This window comes from Balaenoptera physalus, assembly GCF_965194825.1.
Source record: "Balaenoptera physalus genome assembly, chromosome: 12".
Lineage (NCBI taxonomy): Eukaryota > Metazoa > Chordata > Mammalia > Artiodactyla > Balaenopteridae > Balaenoptera > Balaenoptera physalus.
Genome location: NC_138897.1, coordinates 93,553,060 through 93,575,048, shown reverse-complemented (window position 1 = coordinate 93,575,048; position 21,989 = coordinate 93,553,060). Strand labels below are relative to the sequence as shown.

At 47.1% G+C, this 21,989-nt stretch overlaps 2 protein-coding genes across 2 annotated transcripts in view; one reads left to right on the top strand and one right to left on the bottom strand.

Moving 5' to 3' along the window:
* The window catches only part of TMEM132C (transmembrane protein 132C), a 382,473-nt gene that overhangs the window by 60,980 nt on the left and 299,504 nt on the right, over positions 1 to 21,989 (bottom strand). The window contains exon 4 of the mRNA XM_082418219.1: positions 13,794 to 13,977. Within this exon, the coding sequence (XP_082274345.1) occupies positions 13,794 to 13,977 (184 nt within the window). The remainder of the gene's footprint in view (positions 1 to 13,793; positions 13,978 to 21,989) is intronic.
* SLC15A4 (solute carrier family 15 member 4) overlaps positions 1 to 21,989 on the top strand; it is a 186,729-nt gene that overhangs the window by 151,983 nt on the left and 12,757 nt on the right. The gene's annotated exons all lie outside the window — the stretch shown is intronic.

The window sequence follows — 21,989 nt, the reverse complement described above, 5'->3', positions numbered from 1 at the left end:
AATAGCCCCCCCACCTCCCTGGTAGTCCTTGCCTCCAGTCAGTCACACCCTTGTGTATTCCTCTCCCACGCTGAATCAGAGATGGTCGATGGAAGCAATAGAATACAGAGAATCAACGGTGTGCGACCTCTGAGGCTGTCATAAAAGGCTTTGCAGTTTTCACCTTGGTCTCTGGGGGAAGCCAGCCGCCACGTTGTGAGGCTACTCAAGCCGCCCGCTGAGAACTAACTTGTCAGCCGTGGGAATGAGGCACCTCGGAGGTGGGTCCTCCAACCACAGTCAAGCCTTTAGATGATGCAGCTCCGGCCAACACTCTGACGGCAAACTCATGAAAGACTTTGAGACAGAACCCCCAGCAGAGATGGTCCTGAGTTCCTGCTCCCTTGTTGCTATTTTAAGCCACTACATCTTGGGGTAACTGGTTACACATCAATAGATAACTACTATAGTATTATTATGAAAATAGTTTTTATCTCAGACTCTGTGAAAGGGTCCTGGGGGCCCCCAAGGATTTCCATTCCATAGTTTGATAACTGCAGAACAAGGGCATGCAGAACTTAAGGAGCTGTGTTCCACAAAGATCCGAGGGCAGAAGCGTTTGATGAGAAAAAGGAATGAAATGCAACAAGGCTAAATGTGGAAGGGACTGTCCTTGTCAACTAGCTCCTCAAAGCTGTGTTCACACCTGAGATGCAGAGAAAAGAGCTTGTCACGCCCAAAAGTGCTCTTCTGACTCTGTTATCTGCTTATGTTCATAGTCTTGGGGAAAAAAACTCCACTCTTGTTCTTCTACTCATCCAGTAATTAAGGGCATGATTCTACCAGATGTATTGGGGCAGAAATTTGCATAATATTAATGAACTTGGAGTATGTATTCGAACAAATAAAGAACATTAATAGACTGTATGGATCAACAAATAACAGGAATTTGGGGACTTCCCTGGTGGCCCAGTGGTTAGAAGTCCGCGTTTCCACTGCAAGGGGCAGAGGTTCGATCCCTGGTTGGGGAACTAAGATTCTGCATGCCACATGGCACGGCCAAATAAATAAATAAAATAAAGTGGAGTCTGAATTAAAACAAATAGCATCTGCGCCTTCACAGTAAATAAAGCATTTTACTATGAATGTGGAGGAGCTAGTTAATGAAAGTCCTATTACTAACGCTACTCCTAAATAATAATGGCCGAGGTTTATATAGCATTTAATATGTGCCAGGCACTCTTCTAAGGGCTTCATATATATTGTCTGATTTAATCCTCACGACAACCCTGTGAGGTAGGGGCTGTCATTATCTCCATTTCACAGGTGAGGAAGCAGGCACAGAGAGGGTTAGTGACTTGCCCATGATCACAGAGCTCGAAAACACCTGGCAAGAGATGGGCAGGGCAGAATGTAAACCAAGAGGATGAGGGTCTATGGCTGTGAAAGTCGATGTGTAGCCCAGGTTGGGGCTCACCCTGCCCTGTGTTCTTATTCCATGGACAGTAGTGACTCAAAAACCAAGGCATCAGTAAGCTGAGTCCTGCCTGGAGTGTCTGTAAAGCAGGGTAACGGGCATCTCTTGGGCTTTGTCTGCCAAGTCTCCTGATGGTCCTTTCCCCACCCTCCTCCAATTCTTTGTGGTTCTTTTTGTACCTGGCCTTATTCTGGGGTACATACACCATGCTAGGCCAATCGTAATCAGTGCAGTTGCCTCAAAACTGGGATGCCCAGATAAGCTAGACTCAGGGTGAGGTCTGAGACTTCTGTTGGAACTCTTGGGGAAAAGGCAGACTTTCTCCTAGGAATGCTAATTACTTGGATGGAAACCTGCAGCTACCTTTGGGAAACCCTGCCTGAAAAGGAAGTCTGCAGACAGAAAAGCAGAGCTTAGAAAAAAAGACAAATGGATGGAAATGTTGTTTGAGTGCCTGGATCCAACAGTGCCTGAAGCCCTTGGACAGCGGCGATTAATCCTCCTTTTGGATTAAGCCAGTTGAGCTCGTTTCTTGACACCCGCTCCAAAATTGTGTTGATAAAACACAAGGAATTCAAAGATCTTCCATCATGCTTTTTCTTTTTAAGTTTAACATACCAGATCGCATACAATATGAAAATAAAATGCAGCCCAATCACTGGACAGTCTCATAGGAACTACACTGAGGGCTGAACAGATGAAGAATGATGGACGGGCTTGGACTCAGAGCAGGGCTGGGGCAGAATCTGGACCTACATTCCCCACTCGGTCACCTTCATTACCAGCCCTCTGTACCACCGCTCCATCTAATAAAGGGGCTACTGGCCACATGTGGCTATTTACATTACAATGAATTAAATTTAGGTAAAGTTAAAAGTTAAATTCCTCTGTGGCTCCAGCCAATTTTAAGTGCTCAATGACCCCATGTAGCTGGTGGTACCCGTATGGGACAGTGCAGATATGGAACCTTGCTACAGAAAGTTCCACTGGATAACACTGCCTTCTAAGTTTCTAAACATGTCTCTTTCCTCCTTCTTAGACTATAACTGAAATTAATCATGTTTAGGAATATGCAGAAGGTATATACATTATTAGAACTCATTAATTCAATGGGGATATTTGTTGAACATCTCTAGGTGCTGAGCATCTAGAAGTTGAAGACACAGCCATGAACAAGTCCGAGAACATGCCCACAAGAACATGACCGGCCAGAGGGGAGATGGGCCACTGATAGTCAAAAAACATCACACAGAACATCGTGTTGGGCTTCCCTGGTGGCGCAGTGGTTGAGAGTCTGCCTGCCAATGCAGGGGACACGGGTTCGAGCCCTGGTCTGGGAAGATCCCACATGCCGCAGAGCAACTGGGCCCGTGAGCCACAACTACTGAGCCTGCGCGTCTGGAGCCTGTGCTCCGCAACAAGAAAGGCCGTGATAGTGAGAGGCCCACGCACCACGATGAAGAGTGGTCCCCACTGGCCGCAACTAGAGAAAGCCCTCACACAGAAACGAAGACCCAACACAGCCATTAATAAATAAATAAATAAATTTAAAAAAAGAACATCATGTTGCGTAGAGATGGGTGTTGCAAAGGGAAAACCAAGCAGGGAGAGGGGAAGCCTTTGATCCAGGACCGTGGTCCCTAGACCAGCAGCATTACTGTCACCAGGAAATGGTCAGAGATGCAAATTCTTGGGCTCCACCAGCAATCTACAGAGCCAGAATCACTGGGGTGGGGCTGGCAGTGCATGTTTTAACAAGCCCCCAGGGGACGTTGACCATTCACAAGTTTGAGAATCACCTAAATAGCGCAATCTGCACTCCTTTCTTAGTCCACGACTTGCTTTTCAAGTCTTAGGGCTTATGAACAAAAGCTGGATGAAAGACCCTGCGTAGCCCTTGAACTCTCTTCTCATCTGAAAAAAATGAGTGGATGATGCCGTCAAACATGTCTAAATACAAAGTCTATTTGTAAAAGGGATTGAAACGGCTCCAGAGAATTCATTACGTCCACACAGACACATCTTCTGTTTTTTCCTCCAAAATATTTCCTTTTTCCTCCTGTGGGACAACTACTGAAAATGAATTGTAAATTCATTCCTAGATGAATGCTCTAACGGGTTTCAAATGCCGACATAATTATGGGGCGGTAGAAGAAAGGCTGACAATTATTGAATGTTAGCCTTGGCACGGCTAACCACACAGAAAACAGTAAGAATCATATATCTTCCTTTCAGCTGGAGAAATTCTGGCAACAAGTATTTTGGAGCAATGTCCTTTTGGCAGGAGCAGTGCCAGGGGCTGGTGGCCAAATGATGGAAGAGACAGGAGTCCCTCACTTCGAGGACAGATACGGTGGGTCATTTATTCATTCATTCAAGACACAGTTCCCTATTAAGCACCTACTGTGTGCGAGGCGTTGTTCTAGATGCTATTGATAGAGTGGTCCCTTCCCTCCCGGAGCTGACATGCCAGTGGGGAAATTCAGACAATGAACACATAAATAAACAGGCGATTTTCTGTCCTGCTATGAAAGAAAATCAAGGCAGTCAGGGCAGAGAGAGTGACTGGGCTGGGAGAAGATGAGGTCACTGAAATCAGTCTGAGAAGATTTCAGCAGGGATCTGTATAACATGGGAAAAATGCAGTATGGAATCTGGAGGAGAGGCTCCAGACACAGGGACCAGCAAGTGCAAAGGCCCTGGGGCTGGAATGCAGTGGAAGGGGAGGTGAGGAAGATCACTAGATCAGAGAGCAGCTGTGGGCCAGACATTCAGGGCTGCCTAGGCCCTGGTGAGTCCCACTGTATTTCATTCTTTCTTTCTTCCTTCCTCCCTCCTTCCCTCCCTCCCTGCCTCCCTTCCTTCCTTCCTTCCTTTCTTTCTCTTTCTCTCTCTCTCTCCCTCTTTCTTTCTTTTGCAAGGGGAGTTATCAGAAGACTGCCATTCTGGAGGAGCGAGACCTGGTCAGGTTCTCAACATGAGGAATGAGCTGTCAGGGGTCAGGATGGCAGCAGGGAGACGCTGGTGGTTTGGATTAGCCTGTGGCTGGAAGGCAGGGAGATGCCGCAGCCTCTGAGACCTGTTTGCGACAGACACAACACAGATGGGAAGGTGCCACATCAGAGCGTGTGGCAGGCGCTAGGGGACTGGCAGGGGCGTAGAATTCTGCGCCCACAATGTGTTAATCTTGCTGTAGCATCTCACCGGCCACCTGGAGTCTTTAAGAGGCTGACTGTTATCCTGTCCAGTAGTTTCCAGGCCGTTCCTGACTTCCTTCCCCTGGAACTGACCAGGATCCAGCATCCTCTGGATGTGAAGATCTGTCTTCTCGGCTGGTGGGCGCTGGGGCTCGGCAGACGGCGGTGCTGCGGGAGTGCGTCTGCACCTCAGAACCCGCTGTCTTAGGGGAGAGGCAGCGGGAGGGAACAAGGGCCCCAGACGCACAGGGGGTTTTCAAAGCGGACATCGCAGGATAATGTCTGGGATGCTGCACACGGGGACAGGGTCTGTTCTTTGCTGTTTCTCCAGCCTGGTGCACAGCCGGCCCGCAGACAATATTTGATGGAAGATGGAACGAATGGACGGTAAGGGACTCGAGACCGAAATGAAATAGAGAGGAAATCCCAGCTGTCATGGAGCCAACCTTCCAGATTGGGGGAGGGCTGGTGGAAGCAGGCAATAAATATGTAAGCAAATAAAAACGTGGGACTTCCCTGGTGGCGCAGCGGTTAAGAATCTGCCTGCCAATGCAGGGGACACAGGTTCGAGCCCTGGTCCCGGAAGATCCCACGTGCCGCGGAGCAACTAAGCCTGTGAGCCACAGCTACTGAGCCTGTGCTCTAGAGCCCGCGAGGCACAATTACTGAGCCCACGTGCCACAACCACTGAAGCCCGCACGCCTAGAGCCCGTGCTCCGCCACAAGAGAAGCCGCCACAATGAAAAGCCCGCGCACCGCAACAAAGACCCAACGCAGCCGGAGATAAATTAAAAAATTAATTAATTAAAAAAATAAATAAAAACGTAAAAAAGAGAATGTCGGGGAATGATAAAAGAGGAATTTCCTCAGATATGATGAGACTAAGATATGGTAGCACAACAGCATGGGGTGTCAGGAGACAGCTGTTGATGCTATGGGGGGAGGGGGACCCTCATGGGCTGAGTCTGCAGGAACCACGCGTGGCGGGGAGACTTTCAGGGGGAGGACTCAGCAAGGACAAGGATGCTGAGAGTGGAGGTGCTGGGCAGCACCTGGCACACAGTAGGTGCTTAATAAGGAGAGGTTCACCGTGGCATCGCCCTCTCCCCACAGGCTGGGGTGATGGAAGGCTTGGGGTGAGGGTTTAATTCTCTGCGGCCACAGCTCTTAGTCTTTTTTGTGTCATGGGCATCTCTCACTGGCTGGTGAAGCCTAAGAATCCTTCTCAGAATAAAGTCTTTAAAATTAAAAAGATACATGCACCCCAGTGTTCACTGCAGCACTATTCACAGTAGCCAAGACATGGAAGCAACCCAAATGTCCATCGATGCATGAATGGATATAGGAGATGTGGTACGTATATGCAATGGAATACTACTCAGCCATAAAAAAGAATGAAATAATGCTGTTTGCAGCAACATGGATGGACCTAGAGACTGTCAGTGAAATTAGTCAGACAGAGAAAGACAAATACCATACAATATCACTTACATGTGGAATCTAAAGATATGGTACAAATGAACTTATTTACAAAATAGAAACAGACTCACAGACATAGAAAACAAACTTATGGTTACCAAAGGGGGAAGAAGGGGGAAGGAATAAATTGGGAGATTTGGACTGACACATACACACAGCTATATATAAAATAGATAACTAATAAGGACCTACTGTATAGCACAGGGAACTCTACTCAATACTCTGTAATGACCTATAGGGGAAAAGAATCTAAAAAAGAGTAGATATATGTATATATATAACTGTTTCACTTTGCTGTACAGCAGAAACTAAGACAACGTTGTAAATCAACTATACTCCAATAAAAATTAATTTAAAAAAGAATAAAGGCTTTAAACGCATAAAATAAAATACGTAGGCTTGCAAAGGAAGCCAACCGTGCTAAAATACAGGTACCAAAATATAAAGAATATCTGAAATAGAGTAATGCATGTGCTTCTGTGTTAGTGTACCTCAAAATAAGATCTAGGATTGGGTGTAAAGTGACCGTAATTTCCAATTAGTGAAAAGTAGAAATGGTATCTCAGGGTGTCTGGATCGCCAGTAATACGTATGGAAATCTGCGATACAAGTGCAGTGGTGGTTGCTAATACTTTGGGGGATCTCTGTTCATAATGGGCGGAAACGCTGAGTTCTGGTTAGAGGTTGTCAGTGAACGTGGAGGTGGAATTTTTCCCGTCCAAGTTCACAGACCTGCCTGAGGTCTCTGTGCTTCCCAAAGGGACTAAGGACCCCTGCAGGCGTGCTGTGGCATTTTTACGTCCTGGTCATCTGCCACTTCCCACCCTCTTGCCACTCTCTCCCAGGACTGTTTTTCTGCCATTCCAGCGGGAAGGCTGGGGTTGCGAGGTGGGTGACCGCATTCTTGCTGGGAACGTGGGGTTTTGGGGTCACTCGGGCTGCGGACAGATTCCCCTGGGGCGTCCTCTCCCCCATCCAAGGTGATTCTGACTACACATGGGTGAACATTTCTATACTAACATCATGTCTTTAGGGGATTTATAAACAACTGATTCAATACCTACTGAAGTATACCTACTGAAGTAGCATTTCCTTTTAAATATAATTAGAAGTTTAACATGGAACTACTTCAGGTAAAAGAGCTAGCATTTCCTGAAGGCTTACCAGTGCCAGACAAGGAATTCTGAGTACATTTAGTTCTCAAAACAGTCCTACGAGTCTGGTATTACTTCTATTCCCACTCTACAGATGAGGCACAGAGAGGTCAAGCCACTTGTCCAAGGTCACACAGCCATTCAGAAGAACAGCTAGGACTTACGCCAACATAGTTGGCTCCCAATTCCTATACTGTTCTATATTAGAGAAAATATTAAGTAAAGGATAAACTCAGTGGTGTATGGACATTGTAAAAAGTGAGAAGTTGGTGTGCTAAGGGCTGGCAGCTAACTGTGCCACGGTGCATGCGGTTTTCTCTCCTGGGGTCCCCTCTTATAGTACATGGGCTCCGACTGACATTCAGGGTGAGGAAGAAGACAGCGCTAGCCTGTGAGTCCCTCCAGCTAATTTTCCTATGTTAGAATCACTTTTTTTCTCCATCTCCATCTCTCATCCCCAGTGAAGTAATATAATCTTTAAAATTAGAGCAGTTTTTACTTTCTACGTAATGTAAGTAAAATAATGGAACGTGTCAACTTGGCAAAGACCTGAACCATTGCTCATCCCCACCCCTTCCTTTTACTGATGGGGAAACCCAAGATCACATAATAATGGTGAAAACATGAATGACAATCATAATCACATTTTTGGAGCATTTTCTTTGTGGCAGGCACTGAATAAGGTACCATTAATTGGATAATTACTCAGCAACCTTGAAACCATTGCCACCAAGTCAAAACAGCTTCTGATGAGTCACAGATCAGCTTTTTAGACACAAATCTGGGCTGGTTAGTTGGAGAGAGGGACATTTTTAAATTGAATTCCAAAGTAAATCTCCAGCTGTGGCAAGGAAACACTTATTCTGCCCATACAGTTATTCTTCAACTGCGCAAACATTTTTCAATTGCCGAGAGCATCAAAGCTATCCTTGAAATACTCCTAGAGAATTACAAATGTAAAATCTTCAAGTTGGAGAAGGAGCGTGGAGATCAGGGTGTTTTGGGAAAATCAGAAAACATTATCTTTTTTTTTTTTTTTTTAATTTTATTTATTTATTTATTTATGGCTGTGTTGGGTCTTCGTTTCTGTGCGAGGGCTTTCTCCAGTTGTGGCAAGTGGGGGCCACTCTTCATCGCGGTGCGCGGGCCTCTCACTGTCGCGGCCTCTCTTGTTGCGGAGCACAGGCTCCAGACGCGCAGGCTCAGTAATTGTGGCTCACGGGCCTAGTTGCTCCGCGGCACGTGGGAGCTTCCCAGACCAGGGCTCGAACCCGTGTCCCCTGCATTGGCAGGCAGATTCTCAACCACTGCACCACCAGGGAAGCCCAGAAAACATTATCTTTTCATTGTCTCTTTAAAAATAGTATTATCCCATCCCTGTCAAAGGAGATGTCCCTCGATGCTCTGAAATGCCTGTATTTGCCTTTCTCTAACACAGGATATTGCCAACATGCTTCCCCACGGACCTCAAAGCCAAGTTAAGTCATCCATCACTTGTAGATTGACAGGGGGTCCAAGAGCATCTCTGCAACGCCACAGGCCTGCGAATGCACGTTCCGTTCTGGTTCTCTGAATTTAGCAACAACAAAGGATGCAGAGAAGTAACCACGGGATACTGCTGGGTAGACATATCCGGCCATGGGGTTCAGATACCCCAATGAGATCCCTTAACCTCTCCCCTCACAGACCGAGGATAGTTGTGATGTGTCCTCTGGGAAGTAGAGTCTGAAGCTCGTACCCCTCGGTATCCCTCAGCATCCTGGCTGGAAACAGAAGGTCCACTCAGAGGAGTTGAACTGGAGAGTGTGTGATGACAGAGCTGTGGGCAGGATCAAAGGAAACAGCCCGGGGTCGTGCAGCACCCAGAGGCCCATCTCAGCTGGTTACTGGTACCCAGGGAGAGGAAGACCACGGAAAACAGCCTCTTTGACAGGACAGGAGCCGTATGCAGAGAGGACCATGCCCCTGGCAAACGTGCGGCAAGATGGGGCCGGGGGTGGGACAGGGATACAGCAAGAGGGGGAGGGCTGGGGATGCATCAGCGTTCCAGAACCGCAGTAACAAAGTACCACAAACTGGGTCGCTTAAAACAACAGCAATTCATTCTCTTGTGATTCTGCAGACCGGAAGTCCAAAATCAAGGTGTCCCTAGGGCCGGGCTCCCTCTGAAGGTGCTAGGGGAGAAGCTTCCTTGCCTCTGTTCTAGATTCTGTAGGTTACTGGCAATTTTTTGCTTTCCTTGGCTTGTACGTGCATCTCTCCAAGCTCTGCCGCCGTCCTCAAACGGCCTTCCTCACTGTGGTCTCCTCCAGATATCCAAATTGAGCTCTCCTTCTAAGGACACCAGTCATTGGATTTCGGACCTCATTTTATTCTCATTTTCATTTTTTTTTTTGGCCTCGCCGCGTGGCATGCGGCTTGCGGGATCGAACCCGGGCGCTCCGCAGTGAGATTGCGGAGTCCTAACCAATGGACTGCCAGGAAACTCCCCTACCGTTTTATTTTTAAATAAACTGCAGGGAGAAACTCTGAGACATGAACAGAACTGGGAACCGGTTACACGCCATCCCCTTGTCCCGCGTTATTCGTCTTCATGGCAGCACCTTATCATGACCTGGTCTTAGCTTCAGAAATTGCTTCCTATCTGCTGTCTGTCTGCCTCCCACATGCCCCTGCCCCCCGGGGGGAAGACCTGTTTGCTTACTGCTGACTCCTCCGGATGGATCACAACGTGCTCCCACAGTGCCTGCACCTCGTAAGAGCTCAGGGCGAGGCTGAGTGGGTTCTGCACCTCTTTATTCTTGAAAAGAGACCAGCATCCCCGCACCCCTGCCGCCAACCTGCAGAAACTGCCGCATGGAGGTCTGCGCCTGACCTCTGCTCGTGGGGTCTCAACTAGTGATGTGAATACTTTTCTCTTATGTCAAAGAAGAACTGAAGCCCAAGCACTAACATTGCTGCTTCACCTCCTAGTCTGTGCTGGCCCCAGGCTGCCCTGGACCAGCCTTCGGTCCTGGTCCCCGCAGCCAGACCCCTCCCTCTCTCCTGCCCCAGCTGATGTGGGCACTTTGAGGGCAGGGGCTGAGGACTGGAGGGGTGGGAGATGCTCGAGGGCCAAGGAGCTGGACCCTGAAGCTTTCCTGCCCCCGTGCAAGGAAAGGGTCCTGTCGCTGAGTTAAGTCTGACGGCGGGGTGGGTAAATGATGGCTTTGTGAGGCCGAGTTCTCGACTTAGGATGCTGCTGGGGGCGGGCAGTGTGATTCAGGGGGCTCCCGCCTGGCAGCGTCACTCTGCTGGAGAGGTGAGGGCACTGTCCCCGGCTCCCTCCGTCTCATTTACTCACTGGGAGTTGGAAGGTACTGCTGGGTGAGACGGAAGGCCACCGAGAATCACATCGGTGGCGTCATGGCTTTCTGCCTGGATTTAGGAAGGGGCTTGAGAAAACCTGATTTTAAGGTGAGAACTTCCCCAACGAGGCCCATTTCCTATTCGGGAATCCTCTATGTTACCTTTCGGCAGTTTGCTTTCCTTTAGAATGAGCAACGATTGGGGCAATTCATTTTTTTCAAAGACTGGCCCGTTGCCTCACTGACTGCTGACAGGTAACATAAAGATTTGCCTCTTGTTCAGTTTTTTAAAAAATTTCTCATCTTCTAGTCAAGCTGCCATTTTATTTGCTACTTCCTTCCAATAAAAGTTTCTGTTTTGGCTGCTTCTCAAGGTACTAAAGCTCATTCTAGAAAAAAAAAAAAACACCTTTGAAAATACAGAAAATAAGAGAATAGAAATCCCTCCAAATTGCCTCTTTCATTGTCTACTTGCTAGTACAGTTCCTAATCGTCCACATCACTTTGCAGAGTTGATGTCAAACTGTACATTCGAGGGGAAGCAAAAGGATGACATCATGTGAGCTCTGAAATCGGCCGTCAGAAGTCCTCGCTCTGTTCCGTGCAGTCAGCCACTCTGTGACCTTCTGGACGGAGCCAGTTTGAATTCATTTACAGCTATTTGCACACAAAAGGATTCTGGGTGTGACATAAGTCGTCATCTCATTTTACCTTAAAGGTATTACAAAAACACAGCAAGCACAATAATAATGATACCTTGCTTCAAAGAAGGCTTTCTTGTAGTCCCTTGAAAAGCATGGCCAGGGACTTCCCTGGTGGCCCAACGGTTAAGACTCAGGGTTTCCAAAGCAGGGGGCATGGGTTTGATCCCTGATCGGGGAACTACGATCCCACAAGATACCACATGACACGCGGCACGGCCAAAAAAAAGAGCGTGGCCAAAATCATATCTCACATACTTATAATGACTTTACTTTTCACAGTATCTGCACGACTTATCTTTTTGAAATAGGTAGGGTGGGAAGTAGGCACGTATACCCTAGAACTGATGTCGAGGTCCTGTGACATAGGTCTGCAAACTTTCTCTCTAAAGGGCCAGACAGAAATTATTTCAGGGTTTGTGAGCCAAGAGGCAAAACTGAGCATATTAAGAAGCGACTTATATAACCGTTCAAAATGGCTATTTGAAAATGCAAAAACCATTCCTAGCTTGCCTGGTGTACCAAAAGAGGCAGCAGATTGAATCTGGCCCATGGGCTGTAGATTGTTGAGGCCTTTTCTAGGACATGAAAAGTCAAGAGAAGTCATTCTCTAACCTCAGAGTATTAACAAATCCTAATACCTCCTGTGGTGGACATTTGTTGCTGTGTCTGACTAGCATCTATTGCCCCTCTTTCAGCGGAATCAGATTTTCCCATCATGCACCACGCCTACCAGCCCTCCGTCTGATCCCAAACATGCTCCAGGGGAAAGGTGTTCCCTAGGCCTGGCCATTCAGAGCATCACGTCCTTTTGGCTTCCGTGACCGGCTTCCCAGGTTAGACGCGTGACCCAAGCCAAGCCAATCAATTCCAATCAGAGCCAGTCCTAGGAGTTTTCTTGGGCGACTGGCAATGATCTTTCACTCTTTTCCTGCTGGATGTGATGCTGTGACTATGTCAGCATGGCACTGCCAGGGGCCACCTTGGGGACAGAGCCTCCTAGACAGTGACTCTAGCCAAGAGGAGCACAGAGCTGAGGGGGGAGGAGAAGCCACCTTCCGTGATGACGTCATTTGCACACCTGCATCCTTGGTGCTCAACCGGTGCTCTGCTGTCTCTGTCTAGAGGCATCGGCATAACTCAGGAGCTTTAAAAAATACCCAACACAGACCTCCTAAATGAGAACCTGCATCTGAGAAGAATCGTCAGGTGACCTATATGAACATTAACATTTGAGAAACACTTTTCTAGACTTTTTAAGTCATGTGAGCTGGTTACTTCTCATCGTGCTTAAGCCAGTTTGAGTTGGGTTTTCTGTCACATGGAACTCAAAGACTTCTAATTGATGTATTTCTTAACCTGGTGTCAATGAAGCCTGCTTATTCCAAAGCTGAACAGAAATTAGTTTTAGAATATCCATGCCAGGCTCCATGTCTATGAAGGCGAATTCTGGCAAAGACCATTGGAGCTATACTTCAGGACACTCTTCCAGTGCCTCTGAAATGCCATCCTCTATGTATCTCCATAAGGGGGACTTAACACTTGTGCACAAGCATGGTCCTGGAGGATAGTCCCAGGGCTTGGTAGACGTGGGTGAGTGACCACAGGATAGAGTTACAGTCTAGCCCCTTATCATCTTCTTCTTTTCTCAGTTCCAGCTGCATGGGGTCTAGCTAGAAGTTGGTAACACGGGTTTGTGTATACTCTATTTGTGTTGTGTTCGACTTGTGTCAATCATATGTTGACTTACTGTGTAGTGAGGCAGAGACTGGGGTAGTCATCCAACTTTTCCTCTGCACCCATGTTTCCCAGCCCTCTTGAAATCTGACGGGGCCACGGGACTCCTTCTGCCCAAGGATGTGTGTGAAGGTGTCACATGTAATTTGTAGGCCATTGCTTAGAAGAGCTTGCATGTCACTCTGACTGTTCCTCTGTCTTTGCCACCAAGAAGGCCACGTGTTCCTGAGGTTCTAGCTCCAAGATGATGACGTATCCATCAGTCTAGATCCCTGAGGGACTGCCTGGAACAGAGCCCCCTACCATCTAAACCACGTGACATAAGCAAGAACAACGTAGATTGCATTAGGCACCTAAGATTTGGGGGTTGTTTGTAGCAGCAACATACCATACCCATCTTAATAGACATAGTGGCCTAAAGCTTCCTTATAAGAAAGGAACAGAAATAAAAAGAACTGGAGTAGACTTCAAGAAGAAAAAGTAAGTAAATACTATAAATTTGGCAAATGTCATGAAGCTGGTATGAAAATAGCTGAAGTTGAGACAGGCTGGATTAACGACGATAGCAACTTCCAAGGACTAGGAAGAGGCGAAACTGTGAATGCAAACATCCCATGAAACAACTGCAGCAAACATCCTGGGAAAGAGAGGAGGGACACCAGGGTACGATCAGACAGCTGAACACATGATCACACGTGCATGCAGGATCACGCCGGTCTTACCATGGCCAAGGGCACTATGCCAACCAGGTCTTTCTGGCTGATGAAGATCTCAGACACGGCGATGTCTGTGGTCCCCCTCCGCGGGTATTCCACCTGCCAGGTGATGGGCTGACTCCCCGACAGGCTGCTGAAGCTGGCGATTTCAAAGTTCATCTGCACAACCTCATTGAATAAACTGCTGCTTCTGGAAGAGAGCAGAGGAAAATAGGTTTAGGCTGACTTTGTTCGGTGGAAGGACCTTTCAATCCCTTTGCCCCGCTCTCCTCACAATTATAACTAGAATGTAAGGACAAAGGAAATGCCTTTCAGGCATAGCACCTGGGACTTGGCACCAACTACAAGGTAGGGACCTGGGCGGGTGGGATGCAATACTACCCACACGTTAAGGATGTGGGAGAAGGATCTTCAACACTGAGCATCAGTGTATGTATTGATGAGTCTCTTGGATTGATTTTGACCAGCTCTTCAGACAGTGAGTTAATCCAGTTTGCCTCACCCTGGCACCATGAACCTGGATGACCCTGGAACTAAATGGACCCCCTTCAAGTTCAGTGTCGTTTGTGTGGCAGATATTGTAAGGAGCTAAATCAACGTCTTCCAACCCCTTCCTAGCTTATCCTCCTCCAGAGGCTGAGAAGCATAAAACTACCTTTCTAGACTCCCTTGCAGCTACCTGCAGGCTTAAAGCCAAGTTTCCACTTGTCAGAGCCACTCTACTGGTACTTAGATGTAGAAGTGGGTTATGAAGCGGCAGCGGGGACGGAAATGAGGATTTTTCTGACAAGCATCATGGTCCTGGTTCTTCCGGGGCAGCTGTGGTGGTTCTGTCACCCAGGCCCCTGTATGATCATGCCAAGTGATGTTTCCAGTGCAAAGGTCCACTGCAGAGTTGGTCATTTTTCTTGTCTGTCTTTCTTCCCTGTCTGCCTTGTCCCTGGCTGTGTAGTAAACACATTCGATTCAACGGCTCTCCTAGAGATTCTTGGAATTGTCCAGCATCCTTTAAGGAAAACTCTTCTGTTTAGGAGGACTAGCTAGCTAAAGGGACTGATGTCTGCAACTAAGAAATCTGACCAATACCCTGTATCTGAAGTGGGTACATGTATTACGTATTTTTTAGCAAGCTTGCCCCAGCAATTCTGATGCTTTGGGAATAACCGACAGTCCAAACATGTCATTTTTCGGATGACAAAACGAAAGCCCAGGAAGGGAAAATTGCTTGTTCTCAACCACATAGCTAGTTAGTGGCAGAAGCAAGCTGAATGTAGCCTCTCCCATTTCCCAGCCCTGTGCTCTTGACGGCATTCTCCTCTAATTTAGTTGGGGGTCGAGTATGAAATTACAAGACACCAAGCAAGTTTCCCTAGAACAGAGATGGGCAAACTGTGGTCTGTCAGCCAAATGCAGCCTGCTACCTGTTTTATGTAAACAGTCTCATTGGACCACAGCCCTGCCCGCTTGTTTATGTTTTGTCTCAGGCTGTTTTCGTGTTACATACAAGAATATGGTTGAATAATTATGTTAGGTAACGTAACACCTGCAAAGCCTAAAGTATTCACTAACTGGACCTTTACTGAAAAAGTTTGCCAGCCCTTGTTTTAGGAGGTCCGAGAAGGGAAAATGGGAGAAGCTTTCTGGAACTGCTGAATCAAAAGAATCAATATTGGTGGAGACAACAAGGAAGGGCATCCCAGGCATACAGCTGGGTTTGTAGGGTTGGCCAGGGAGATCTTGAAGCCAGGCTGAGGTGCCCCCAATGCTCTTTGCCTGTAGGCTAAATATTAAGTAAGTGGTGGGCCAACAGTTAACACTCTCTCAGCTGGCAGCTTCTGGGAAGGCCACCTGATGTCGGGTGAATTGAGGGGGATTTTCCACAGCACATCAAGAAAGAAACACCAAAGATGTTAACACTGCATCCCAAGCATGTGCTGGTACCACTGTGAAGAGTCACGGAGAAACTGTTCCCTTTGCTGCGGGTGATTGTCAGTTCAAGATGCACCCACTCAATCTTCGGGTCTTGCCCAGTAGCCAGAACGCTAATTTCTCACTCTGTTACCCTCAGGCCCGTTCAGAGGCTGGGGCGGGATGTAACAGCAAGGTCGCTGCACCAGCCAAAGCACCGGGACTCATGAATCTTCCTTCTGGTACTCCGGGCTGGAAGTGGAGCCCGGAGGATAGCGATTTATGACATGCTGCATATCCCTCTGGGAGGGAAAACGAATTCAGCGTCTGGAACCTCAAGCCATGGTCTGTGCAAGCTCAAGAGTGAATTATTTGTCTTGGCAAATGAGGGAGACGTGTCTGGAATCTGGAGTGTTTCCAAACTAAGACTTCTTGGTCCAGCAGCTAAGGCCTGCAGGGATCGGGGTCTGCTCAACTCAACTTCCGGACATCCTTCCTGCATGCTCTGGCCAGCCTCTCCCTCCACTAGGGTAAAGACTTCCCTCATTTCAGGGGGTTTAATCTTACCCTCTCAGGAGTAACACCCTCCCTTGGTATCTCCTTATCTGCAGCAGAGCTAGCTACGTGGCTGTGCTTGCTGGAGACGTAGCTGTTGGTTATCTGACTCTATTCAACAAAGAATTCACTTTCCTTAGTACTGCACGTGGCAAAAATCCAGTTATCCAAAGATCCCATTGTGGTCCCTAAAGGATGCCTATACTGAGAATAATGCTAGAGATTTTACAATGTGCCTTCGACCTACCCCCATCTTTGAGGTGGGAGACTCCTGCCCTAAAGACAGTGCAGTGTGGCGATTTCCAAACTGTGGTCCGTGGGACCCCTAGTGCACCCAGGGGTGTGTGACAGTGCTGGCTTTGGGGCTGGAACTGGTCCTTGATACACCCCTTTCCTCCATCTCACTCCTGCTGCAGCAAAAGCAGATCCAGTGTTACATGTTGTGAATATTGGGCATGCAAGAAGTATTTTATTAAAGAATGAAAAAGAAAGGAAGTGGTAAAGGGCAGGAGAGAGGTTAGTGGGTAGAACCAAGAAGAGGACCCGTGACTCTTTCAAGGGAACACAGCCAGTGTCATGACTCATTTGCTGTCACCTTCCAAGCAGACCTGCTGAGCTCAAGTCCTGGCATCACCCGTTACCGGCTGGGTTACTTTGGGCAGCTCTGCCCTCTTTTCCCTAGTTGCCAAGTGGGAACTCGACTCCTTCCCATTTCATGGAGTTGATACGAGGATTAAATAAATGATCACATATGTCTCAGGCACTTAGAACAGAACTTGGCATGACCAAAGGTTAATAAATGTGAGCTCTTCCTGTTTTTAGCAGGACTTGACACTATGTGCATTCTCTGTGACTTTATATTTGGTCTAAAGCCACCTTTTAAACATGCCCCTTTAGGGCTGGTCCAGGACCTCCCGGAGAACAAGCCAGAGTACAGATGCCAATTCCCTGCTGTTCGTCATGAACTGGGATCTGTTCAGATTTGTATACAGTGCATTTACTTGGTAGCTGTTCCTGTCAGACACAATACCATGGTATGATACATTATGCTAGCAGATGGGGACCAAGAAAAGAAGACACCTGTCTGCAATTCTGTCTGTGGCCAGTGCTTTCCTACTCTCTCTGAGCCAACTGAAATCTTTGTTAAGTCTTTGCGTTGAAGGGACCAAGAACCCTCCATGCCAGCCTATATGGGGCTTGTGATATCTTTGGAGTAATAAATAGAGGAATTTAAACACTTGAGTGACTCCAGAGAGAGCCCAAGAACCACTGCTTGCTAAATCAATAGTGTAGATTTATTGCAGTAACTCTCGAAAGAAATTTTCAAAATTGGCTTAAAAAAAGCTCTTACCCAAAAGCAAATAAATTCCCCCAATAGTCACAAGAAAGTTTGGACTTTGGAAACCCAATTTATCAAACCTCTTAGGTGTTGCACTCCATCTCGTAAGAAAATGAAGTCTCGGTGTATCTTAAGAAGCCAAAAGGGCTTTACCTCCCCACTGTGGAGTGTAAGGGATTTCAGCTCCCAAGTCAGACACTGATGACAGCTTACTGCCTGCAGAAAGAAATGAGACTAACAAAATGAAGAAATCAACCTTATAATAGGGAAGCAGCTCCAAGAGAACAGAATAATTTGGCCCAGGCATCGTTTGATTCATTTTACTTCATGTGTATTTCATAAAGGCAAAGGACACATATGTCTCCTCTGGGAAAGGCTTTATTAGATAGTCCCACTGACCCCACCATCCACAGGAATGCCCTGATGATCTCTGGGAGCTCTCCACGGTGCTGCAGCATATCAGTTTGAGCTGCAAGTTGCAAGCAACAGAAAACACCTTGAGCTGCCCGATAAAGAAAAGGGAACTTAACACATGCCTCAAAATTACTAGGAAGTGTGGAGAAAAAGACATGGAGAATAGGCGGGAGCAAAGGAAAGTTGGACAAAACCAGGTCTAGACGGGACACCACTGCTGATGCCAAAACGAATTTTCTACTGTCCTTGATGCTTTGCACCACTGATCCCACATTCAAAGTGCTGAGCGGGGATATCTGATTGGCTGAGCTGAGCTAACATCCCCTAATCCAATATGTCAGGACAGTGAGAAAGGATCTGGTCTGTTACTGAGAGAGTCATCTCTTCCATTCCTGCTCTCTGCAATTAACATGCAGGGCAGAATTCAGGATGCAGGATAACGGTGAAGGGCAGAGGAAGGAGAAAAGCCTTTGAAGGTTGCCCTGTTTCCAGACACACTTGGACTAGATTGAGCTCAGACTTAATTTTTTTTTCCCTTCTCGCTATCCCAGTCTCCAAAGCCTAAACATTTATAGGATCAGGTAAATGTGGAAGGATGAGGAAAGAGAGTACTTTATGCCAATCATATTGATGCCAATGACATTGCTTCAAAGGTGAACTGCAACCCTTAAGGAAGTAACCTGAGCCTTCCCTTTCCACAAAGCGGGGACTCTCAACCTTGGCTGGATGTTATGATCACCTGGGGAGACTAAAAAAAAAAAAAAAAAAAACAACTATCGATACCTGGGTCTACCCTGGACCAATGGAATCAGCATCTCAAGAGGTGTCACTCAGATATTAGTATTTTTAAAGCTCAGGTGATTTTTTTTTGATGTTAAATAACTTTATTCAAAAGACTTTCAGAGCTTAGGAAAAAAATTCAGTAAAGTTATTACATTTCAGTTTCTTAAATCTGAAATATGTATTTTTCAGAATAATCCTGTGAGATAAGAAATTGATGACTGTTCATTCTGTAAGCTAAAAAACATATACTATGTCTCATTTACCTTGCCTACCGAACTATGCGGCTTATCAGATGTAAAAGTGGAATCCACAGCATGGCACTTTTATGATCTGTCTCCTAAAATTCCACCCCAGGCTGCTTATATCCCTTATGAATGCAGCTGACTCGTTCTTTCCTCTGGTTACATGGGAAACAACACTCAAAAGCTCAGGTGATTTTAATGTGTGGCCAAGGTCGAACATTACTGCTATACCAAAAAGGCTCTCTCTGTGTGATCACCAAGCACTTTGCTTTTGAATGATGATTATTTTTTTGCTTTCTCGTGTCCATGCAGCAATTGTATTGGGTAGGCGTTCCAACCGCGGGCTCTGAAATAAGACACACTTGGGTGTGAATTCTGACTCTGCTCTCTAGTGGGGGTGTGATCTGGAGCAAGTTACTTGACCCATTCGTTCTCAATTTCGATGACTATCTGGAATTATTTTGGTGGAGGGCTTTAACAAATTCTGAGGTCTGGGTCCCACACCAGGGATCTTCTTTCACTGGCCTGGAGTGGGACCTGGGGCCTGGGATTCTTAAGGACTCCCCAGGTGATTCTAATATGCAGCAAAGTTGAAGAACCACTAACTTTACCTGTAGAAGAATCGGTTCCTTGATCTGTGATAAGCCACCCTTATGAGGCTGTTGGAAGGATCAAAGGTATAATATGTGGAAAGCTGAATGAATACAAAAACAACTATTCATCAAGTGGTAGCTCTGGCTACAGTATTTTTCCTGTTCAGTAACCTGGCAGGACTTGGACATCTTTGTCCTCCTAAGGCCGTGTGTCCTGGGATTTGCTGAACACAGCAGGTGGGGAGAAACAAGACCTTACCCAAGGTCCCTGGATCCTGATCTAAGCATCTCTCCCAGGCACGGTGTGCCTCCAGCTCTGACCCTGAATTTGACTAGACCAGGTCCTGTCACTTATTTTCCTTTCTTCCGCATGGTGGGTGGGTGTGCGCACACGTTTTCTGAGTCAAAGCTCTGGATACGAGCCTCACATTTACCCTCGAGACATTACTCATGGTACTCATGCTTTCAGTACCTCAGTTTACTCATCTCTGAAATGGGGATATATGTTCTGCTCTTGCAGGGTCTTGTGCATATTTAGGGAGATAAATGTACATGCTTAACTCACTCTAGGAGCCTGGCACATAGCTGCGCAAATTGTTGACAGCTAATACAATTAATAAAAGAAATGGGTAGATGAGATGGACCACAGGTAAGCTGAACAAAACCGTGGATCAAGTGGAGCTCTTGATGGTGGGGAGTAAGCGCATGGAAGGTTCCAGTCCTTCTAGACGCCTCCTGTGTCAAAGTCCCCCACGATGGCTCCAGGGAACCCTTGGCCACACAGTTGAAGGCTCAGTTGTGGTCCTGCGTTACTGCTGGCTTCTGTTTACCTGGCAGTAGAGCCTGTGGCTTACATGGACCCAACATATGAGGAATGTGTGATACGTTAATTCTCAAGCTGCTGAAATTTTAGCTAAATTAGGTCGCACTTTAGGAAATGCAGCTGCTAAGAGGGCCTCAGAGATGCAGGTGGAGACAGCCTGGTCCCACATACCACCCAGCAGGCTCTTCAGAATGTGGTTGGCTTCCTGGTGCTGCCACGGTAGTCCCTTCTCCAGAGGGAAAGCATTGAGTTCATCCCTCAGATCCAACTGGATCATGAAGATGCCCAGATGCAACATCATGTGGAGAGAGTGAGGCCCAGCCATCCCGGCTCCAAACTATTGTACCAGATAAATATAGCTCCACAAGAGTGCCTAGGAAAAACCAACAGAGGGATTGCCCAGAACATTCCCATTTATTGAGAAATAATAGTTATTTGAAGATCGCAAGCTTGGGACAGTTTGTTACACAGCAATGGATAAAAGATGATGTCTCTGACTAATACAAGTCTTTCACTTGATTCCTAAGGGATCTTAGAGTCTCCCAGGCACTTTGCCAGCAGGATATGGCAGAAGCCTAATAGGATTATCTCAAGATGCCAGGGGCAGGGAGGGCTTGAGAGGGAGCTCACTCCACTGCCCAGTCTCCTAAGGCCTGAGTGGTACAGGAAAGCAATGGAATGTTCACCTAGTTCCAGGGAAGGCTACTGAAGTTAGTCTCCTGCAGTCTTTCTCTTGCAGGGAAAGGCGTCATGGATGGTGCACTCAGAGACCAGGTAGAAACGTGGAAACCTCATGAACATCAGCGCTGAACCATGACCACACCTTAGCACTGGATGACATCCCTGTGGACGAGCCATGAGCCAGAGTATCTGAAGACCCAAGGTCCCCCCAACCCCCATCCAAAGCTATCATCCTTCCCACCTGGGTCAGTTTTGAAGAAAATGGGGCAGAGCTCGAAAGACTGAATCAACCGAGTTTAAACCTGAAATGCCTTAGCAAACTTGAAATCAACCAGATTAACTTTTCTGCTACCAAGTAGAATGAGGGCTTAAGGCAGACCTTGAAAGCACTGACAGATAAAGGAACAGAGCTGTATATATATGGTCTGCACACTGGATTTGTAGGTTGGAAACACACCCACGACATTTGTTAGTGGAAGCTGAACATGGCAGAGCAAGTGTTTTTTGAGGGGCCGTTCTGAGCCTGGCCCCGGAATTAGCAATGCTTTCATCTCCCAGTTCCTGATAATACGATGTCCCTGTCTCCACTATTGCACCAGTGTCCTTCTCTACCATTTTCTCCCTAGTTTATTCTACTCAAAACCACCAAGCTTCCCTCTACCTCACTGCCTTTGCACTTGCTTCACCCCCAGACATCACTGCGGTTCACCCGTCACTACATTCACCCTGTTACCCACGGCTCAGCCAGCCACTTTATCCACATCATCACACGACACATTATACATTTATAGGCATTGGGTCGTTCGCCATCTGCCCCCTCCCCTTTTTCTCCCCTGAGAGCTCCATGAGAGCAAGGACGCTGTA